At 26.4% G+C, this 7,861-nt stretch overlaps 3 protein-coding genes across 7 annotated transcripts in view; 2 read left to right on the top strand and 1 right to left on the bottom strand.

Annotated features, from left to right (window-relative positions):
* Positions 1–88: 88 nt before the first annotated feature.
* Positions 89–1,446, top strand: LOC128872069 (barrier-to-autointegration factor B). Its single transcript, XM_054114390.1, has 3 exons — positions 89–330; positions 552–684; positions 817–1,446. The coding sequence occupies exons 2-3, from the start codon at positions 559–561 to the stop codon at positions 961–963; spliced, it is 273 nt and encodes a 90-aa protein (XP_053970365.1). The 5' UTR covers positions 89–330; positions 552–558; the 3' UTR covers positions 964–1,446.
* A 406-nt stretch (positions 1,447–1,852) lies between these two features.
* Positions 1,853–7,861, top strand: part of LOC128872066 (leucine-rich PPR motif-containing protein, mitochondrial-like) — a 6,849-nt gene continuing 840 nt past the window's right edge. The window contains exons 1-12 of one of the 5 annotated variants that reach the window (XR_008456092.1): positions 1,853–2,196; positions 2,266–2,417; positions 2,634–2,753; positions 2,827–3,091; positions 3,237–3,471; positions 3,559–3,726; positions 3,808–4,018; positions 4,138–4,350; positions 4,448–4,644; positions 4,730–4,858; positions 4,969–5,109; positions 5,199–5,339. Coding sequence is in view for 1 of the 5 variants with exons in the window: in XM_054114388.1 (XP_053970363.1) it covers positions 2,066–2,196; positions 2,266–2,417; positions 2,634–2,753; positions 2,827–3,091; positions 3,237–3,471; positions 3,559–3,726; positions 3,808–4,018; positions 4,138–4,350; positions 4,415–4,644; positions 4,730–4,858; positions 4,969–4,989 (1,875 nt within the window). In the remaining 4 variants the exon portion in view is untranslated. Of the gene's footprint in view, positions 2,197–2,265; positions 2,418–2,633; positions 2,754–2,826; positions 3,092–3,236; positions 3,472–3,558; positions 3,727–3,807; positions 4,019–4,137; positions 4,351–4,414; positions 4,645–4,729; positions 4,859–4,968; positions 5,471–7,861 lie in introns of those variants that run through there. The other 4 variants (XR_008456093.1, XR_008456090.1, XR_008456091.1 and 1 more) reach the window with 4 other exon arrangements.
* The window catches only part of LOC128872068 (monocarboxylate transporter 12), an 8,694-nt gene continuing 6,537 nt past the window's right edge, over positions 5,705–7,861 (bottom strand). The window contains exons 4-9 of the mRNA XM_054114389.1: positions 7,498–7,766; positions 6,984–7,156; positions 6,482–6,725; positions 6,226–6,391; positions 5,946–6,146; positions 5,705–5,874 (exon numbers count right to left, since the gene is read on the bottom strand). Of these exons, the coding sequence (XP_053970364.1) occupies positions 5,705–5,874; positions 5,946–6,146; positions 6,226–6,391; positions 6,482–6,725; positions 6,984–7,156; positions 7,498–7,766 (1,223 nt within the window). The remainder of the gene's footprint in view (positions 5,875–5,945; positions 6,147–6,225; positions 6,392–6,481; positions 6,726–6,983; positions 7,157–7,497; positions 7,767–7,861) is intronic.

Below are 7,861 nucleotides of genomic sequence, written 5' to 3'. Positions count from 1 at the left end.
TATATTTCAATTGATTTTGCTTTTATCAATATCATAAAAATCAGCCATTACTCGAACGTGATTCCATACGAGTTCCAATCTATAAGTTTATATAACCTCTGTTGTATATACAATTGTGATTGATAGTGTTGTGTTTGAACAATTTCTTTTTAACATATTCATTTTATCAACGAAGATATATTCTGCAGTTCTACAGTGAATGAATAAATAATTGAAGATATTATATTCAGATAAACCAATATAGAATACATAGGAGAAGAAACGATTGTATAAAGCTGCAACTAATACCAACAATTTAATCTTATTCCTCAGAAAGTAACCAAAAGAAATGTATGTATATTTATTATATTGTTTCATTAATGATTTATATATTTATTATAACTTTTTCTCTTTGATGTTTTTATTTCTTATATTGAAATCTCCACATGCATAATGATGAAAATAATAGATAATTTATTTTTTTTGCAGTTTTATCTAATTCTTTATTTCTTACTTAGTTCTTCTCTTACAAAAATAAAGTAGTAGCGTGTATTGAAAAATTTCAATTTCAGAAGAACCATGACTAGCACATCGCAAAAGCATAAAAACTTTGTTGCGGAACCCATGGGTGAAAAACCTGTTACAGATCTAGCTGGAATTGGAGAAGTCTTAGGCCGCAGATTAGAAGCTGCTGGGTTTGATAAGGTATAAGACATTTAAATAAAATTAATATACTTTTGATGCTTTAAAATCAATGTAGGTATTTGATTTATATTAGGTTATACTTATGTTTTAATGTAAAATTCGGTTTGTATTTTTTGTTATATATGTATATAGGCATATGTAGTACTTGGACAATACTTGGTCCTAAAGAAGAACAGGGAGTTATTTCAAGAATGGATGAAAGATGCATGTTCTGCTAATGCAAAACAATCGAGTGATTGTTATCAGTGTCTTTCCGATTGGTGTGAAGAATTTTTGTAAAATAATTATAAAATTAATGTTAATATTAAACAAAATGAAACTGTTAATATAGCAGAATATCTTTTATATTATTTTAACGCAAAATATAAAAACTATTTCTCTTTGGGATGACATTTTAAACAACTTTACTGTAGAATAATTAAGACAAGCGTTCGTAAAAATGTTATAATAATTTAGCATAATTTAATATGATACATAATTTGATAATTTAATGACACTAGAAACCAATGAAATTCTTACTGTATGTGCAAGATTTATGTTATTAGTAACTTTCAGTTAAATTCTATTTATTTTTTTTATAACCATGTACTTTATACAACAGCACATTTTTCGTATCAATAAGTATGTATTGACATTCAGTGTGTGAATTTATGTACAATACTTATACATTTTTAATATATCTTGTAAAAAAGTGTAAGAAATAAGGAACAAATTTAATTTGAAAATATATTTTTGACATTAATAACTAACGATTAAGTTATTTTATCCCACAAATATAGACAAGATAAATGATGAAATTAAGGGTTTAAATTTAGTTAAATCCCTTTACACAGCCATTGATAAACTGATTTTGTACCTCTTCAAAACTTTGTATTATATTAATAATATTTTGTCCAACGAAATTTCTTATCAGCATTAAGTAAACAAAGTTATCTAAATTTTTTTGTACATCTACATACACTTTATCAGTGTGTTTCAGTTATTTTGAATATCTAAATGTATTAAATGAATTTTTGAAAACTTTGTTTCATTATGATATCTACTTGTTTTAAATATTTATTTAAGTTACAATTTAAAAATAAAAGAAATACTAAAATTATATTAGGCATAAGAGATTCTTAATGATAATAAAATATTTATAAATAACTTCTAATACTTTTCTTTATCTATTACATTGATTACTTGAATTATAATTTAATCAAAATAAGCAATAGTTAAGATTGTGTCGTAAATCATCGATCTAAAATTTCGAATTAGTAGTAGCGTGGCTCGTTGTAAATAAGTATACGTTAAAATGTCGGTAGTGGCCGGGTGGTCGGTAGTAAGCACACCTCCTGCAAACTGTAGGTTATTTTTTCTATTCTGATACTTTTTCGTTATTATGGCAAGCGTTTTATTAAGGTTTATAAAAAGATATGGTCATTTTCCCCAAAATCTAATTTTTAAACGAAAAAAGAAACCAATAAGTGTCATGTTCGAATGGTGTAATGATCCATTATTTATATTGACAAGGTTAGTTTTGTAAATATATTGCACAAACATTTTGTTAACGTGATTCATAACAAATAAAAATGTTGCTAGAAATATGTCATCGATACCACGGAATTCCACAGAGTTGGATATATATGTCATAATAAATAAAATATTTAATCAAATACAAACTGATGTACTAATATACAGGTGGACAAGAAAAAACTCTTTTGAAAGGATGTTTAGAACCATTAAAGCTCCAGGTACATATATATGTATATATCTATACTGTATAAACTACAATTTATTTCATTGACAATACTTTTTTACTGTTTGCTTTTTTCAAATTTCTTATCTTTTATTAGTTTATACTCTATGGAAGTAATTATGAAATTGTCTGAATAATATGAACAATATTTATTTAATAAGTATCAGAATACCGTTTTATAAGTTTATTAAAGATGTTATTTTTATAATAGATCATGTAAGTAGTGGTCAAGCACTTTTATTGCTTCGATGGTGTAGTATTGTCATGGATTGTTTACCATCAGAGAGATTTGTGCTTGGAGAGTATATATGGTGCCATTTATCTGTATGCAGTATGTTCTTAATCATTCAACCTTATTTATTGTTCTTAGTCAATACATTAAATGCAACATATATATTTTATAGATGTCCTAATGAATTCATCTCATTATAATGCACTTCTACAAATACATTTAGAAAATGATGCTTTTTTACCCATGGAATTTTTAACAAAAATGAAAAATAAAGGAATTCGTCCAGACACCATTACATATGAAAAATTAATTGAATGTCACTGTAGGAAAGGAAGTATTAATCATGCATTAGAGCTTGTACAAAATATGAAAGAACAAAAATTTCCTATAACCGAAGCTATTTATAATTCATTAATAATTGGATATTCACAAATTGAGTAAATACATATGATTACTTAAATAAAGATTATAAAGTTTGATACATATCATTAAAACATATAATGTTTATTCAATATCCTAACATTAGTGTCGATTTTTGTATTAGTATTCTATATGCTTTGTATATAGATTATATGTTTTTAGTGATCAAGAAAATGCAATTAAAACTTTTATCAAAATGAAAGAGAGTAAAGTTCAACCAACTGCTGAAGCATATTCTGCTCTCATATGTGGTTATGCTAAAAAAAATGATACTAGAAAAGTGAAGGAAATAATTGCTGATTGTAGTTTAAACGATAATATATACTTTTCTAATAAGAATATTTTGAATATAATTTATACATTATTAATAAATAATCACATACAAAGCGTTAATACAGTAAGAATTTCAAAGCGTTTTATAATAAAATATTATTAACATTTATATTAATATGAAATAAATAATATTCATAATAATTTATTTCAGATGTATAAATACATGAGAAAATCATGTATATTTTCAATTGACGAAATTTCTTTATTGTTGAAATTAATATATATTAATAAAACAGGTGTAGTTTTAAATATACTTTCCTATGTTGAAGATGTAGCAACTGTGAACCTAGTTTTAGAAACCATGGTTTTTACCAATACGGTGAACATAATTTAAATTATTTTATATGGTGAACTTAAATAAGTTTATCATTTATTCTAAATAATATATTTGTTATTTTAGAAAATTGATGAAATTGTCAATATGTGCACTATTTTTGAAAATCGGAAAATATGTAAAGACCCTTTATTACAAGCACTTTATTATTCATATCTTAAGGATGATGATTGTCTATGTCTTCCTTTGCTTAGAAAGTGTAAACTTCGTTATATAACAAAACCACATTACTTTTGGCCTCTTTTAATAAAACGAGCAAATAAATATGATTTTAATGGTATGTAGTTTGTATAAAACTGTTATTCTCTAATTTTTTGAATATGCAAATACAACAATACAGCCTTGTATGTATTTCACGTAATTCAACATATAAAAATATGGTTATTTCGTTTGTAGGTATTATAAATATTCTTCAGATTATGATTCATGAGTTTGATTTATCACCCTGTATCGATACTATTGCTGATTATATCATACCATTTATGTTTGGGAGTGTGGTGATGATCAGAATGAGATTAATAAATTACAAAGTAAATGAAACAACGATTGACAATGCTTGTGTATTGTTTCTATTAAAACAAGGCAGACTAAAGAGAGTTGTAACATACAGTAAGTAAGGAATGTATATATATGTAAATCCACAACAAATTTAATTAATACTTTTTTCTTACAGTGAAAACTTATCCAAATTATTATTTCTATACAGAAATTGTATACGGACTTTGGAACGCTTTACTTGAAACAAATGATATAGAAAGTTTTGTATCTATTAGTAATAACTTAGTAGACTATACTGACTCAAACGAAAGGCTAAAATATAGTATGATAACATTTGTACCTTTAGAAAAGCAATTATTAGATTTTATGATTGCTTACCCACATAATAAAGTAATCTTAATGAAGGTACGAAATTTGAATCTTTATAAATATTATGAATAGGTAAAACACATCAATTATTAATCATTTCGTAATTTTATTATTCTTGTAGCTAATATTGCATTTATCAAATCAAGGAATGAGTATAAAACAAGAAACAGCAGAAAAGTTACTTAATTTCTTAGAAGAATGTGCTAAAGATGATGTAATAGATGCAGTTTATAATATGGCACACAGAATGGTATAAACTTGTTATTTATAATAACTGTAAATAAATAAAAAAAACTTTCATATTTAGTTTATTTTTCTCATTTAATTTGATTCTAAGTTACTTTTATGTTTATGTTGTAGCAAGAGGTGCATCTAAATTAATTGTTAATGGAACCGTTTCTGATAATGAAACGTAATAATTTGATAACATATTGCACACAAATAATATAATGGGATGTGCCCAGAATTTCCGTAACTTAAAACAGTAGAATAATTATGTATGTAAGTATCCAGAATCACTATTAATCCCGAACTAGGTGTGTTACATAGTTTCAGAATAAAAGTAGTTTATATATAATGTTTCTTTTTAGACTACAACAATTGTGTAACATAATTTAACTCATTTTTATTTAGCATAACATATTGCAATCTGTTTCAATTATCAAGAACATAGAAGAAAATTAATTTGGCTAACCATTTACTGTGTACATATAGATAATTAAATTTATACCTTTATGTTCTTTTTAAAAGAATATATTTCTATGAGAACGAAAAACTGTTTATTAATGTGTAAAAAATGTTAGTTTTAATCATGTGTATAATATAATAAAATATAATTATACAGGTTTTAGAAATTAACGCCATTTATTATTTTAAATAATGAAGATTATTCATATGAAAAACACTTATTAACTTTTACAAGTTTCTCAAAATTTATGCAGTAAATGATAAATAAGTACATAGTGAAAATTGTTCAATAGAATAATTGAAATTTACTACATATAGCCTTAATATAATCTTAATATAATGTTATTTTAATAAGTGACCAGTTTACTTTACAGAGATAATAAGGTTAAATCGTATTAAAAGAGTTTTTTTAAATAGGTTCATTGTTTATTGTATTTTTCATTTTGTTATTATTTACATTTTGCTTTACCTTTCGTTGAATAAGTGGTATAAAAAATAATATTAGTCCACTAACAGTAATCATACCACCAGCAGTGAAAAATCCAGGATCATAAGACTCAAGTGCATCATATAGCCACCCTAAAAAATGCAATTTACATGAAAATGATTAGATTCAAAGCTATAGCTGTCATGAAGCTATATAGCCATACCAGCAATCGGTGGGCCTAAGAGTGACGCGAAACCTTGAAATAATAAAAGTAGACCAAAAGCATTTGTAAGACGTCTCAAACCCAATAAGTCTACTAAAATTACAGATGTCAGACCGACATAAGCACCAGATGTGAATCCAAATACGGACGAATAAAGTGCAAATGTTGCGAAAGATGTACATACTGTACTAAAAATTGTAGCTAGAAAAATAAAGAAATTGACATTGTGTCTTTTACAAATGTTTATAATAAATTTAATAACAGAAATATTATAACTTACAAATGCCACATGTTGTAAGGCATAAGATATATATCAATAATCGATTAACCCATGGTTTATCTGATATGTATCCCAAGATTATACGACCTACAGTATTAGCGATTCCAATTACTGCAAGAAGATAGCTTGCATCTTTTTTATTAATTCCCTGTTCTTCTGCTTGAGGCTACATAAAAATGAAAATTTTATTTAATAATAAAACCAAGAGTATTTATTTCTAAACGTTTTGAAACAAAAATGCTATTTGTATGCGTACCATGACATATACATATGGCACATAAAATCCAATGCTGGTGCAAAAATTGGAAAATGTAAATAAAATAAAGACTGGGTCTTTTAATATCGAAAGATCCATAGTTTCTTTGAGATGACCTATTTTGTTTTTGCAGTAGGCTTTAAACTTTTTACTATCCGAGTTTGAACATTCTACACCACAAGGTTCAGTTTTTAAAGATTGTATATAAACCATTTCTTCGTTATGCCTTTGTATTAAAATCGGTCTGTAAATAAGTAAAAACATCGTTTAATCGTTTTTTCGTGTAAACATGTTCATGTTCATCCATTTTTTAATGTTAAATTTGTATACATTAACGTCCATATCTATAGATAATATATTAACATATCGTTAATATGAGATTTATGTATGTTTTTAATGTTTAAAAGTATTCGACCGTATAAATATCAAGAAAGAAGACAAATTAACATTAAGAAATGCATTAAAAAAAAAAAAAAAAAAAAAAAAAACAGAAAATACCAACATCTCTTTTTGGGTATTCTCTAAACTTTCTTGATGTAACGTATCTTTTGAAATTAAATTGGGTTGGCTAATTGTCGTTATACCGGCATTATTGCTCATCCTTCGAAAACTAACTGTATATACTTTTGTATCGTCTTCTTGGGGACATTTTGTATTCGTATCTTTCAAGGATTTCTGAAAATTAAAAGTTATAAGAAAAAACGATACTTTCGAACTGAATATACAAAAAAAAGTATTGTAATTAATGTATACTCGAAATTAGCGTTTTTCAAACTGTGGTCTGCAAACAGTATTAAAATAATGTGAGAGTTATGTTAAAAAGAATGGAAATAATTGTATGTAATTACTGATGTATGGATCAAGTTTAAAAACTGAAATTTAAACCATTTACAGACTTTGATCAATCAAGCCACATGTTTTTCTCATATTTACCTTACATTTTATAATACTGTCTGTACGAAAGTGTTCTCTACATTATTATGCTTCTAATGATAATACATACAAGAATCTTGTACCTCTGGAGAACTTCTCTGTTGCGATTTGTCCACCTCGATGGGCCTGAAAAGCGCTCCGAGAACGATACAATTCAAAACGATCCCAGAACAGATCATAAGCGCCCCTCGCCATCCGTACCTCGCTATCAGGTATTCTAGACACGGGGCAAATACTAAGGTACCTAAGCCAGAACCGCATACTGCAATTCCCGTTGCAAGGGAACGATACTTATCAAAGTAACAGGTAACGCTTACGATCGCGGGCAAGTAGATCAAGCCGAAACCTAAGCCTGTAAAACGATTCTTCTGTATTAATTGCTTAACATTTAGCTGACTGTATTTAAGAGTGTGAAGTTGTATGAAGATTTTATAATTATATAGAATA

The sequence above is a fragment of the Hylaeus volcanicus genome, chromosome 2 (assembly GCF_026283585.1).
Source record: "Hylaeus volcanicus isolate JK05 chromosome 2, UHH_iyHylVolc1.0_haploid, whole genome shotgun sequence".
Taxonomy (NCBI): Eukaryota; Metazoa; Arthropoda; class Insecta; order Hymenoptera; family Colletidae; genus Hylaeus; species Hylaeus volcanicus.
This window is presented reverse-complemented; position numbering and strand designations above follow the sequence as displayed.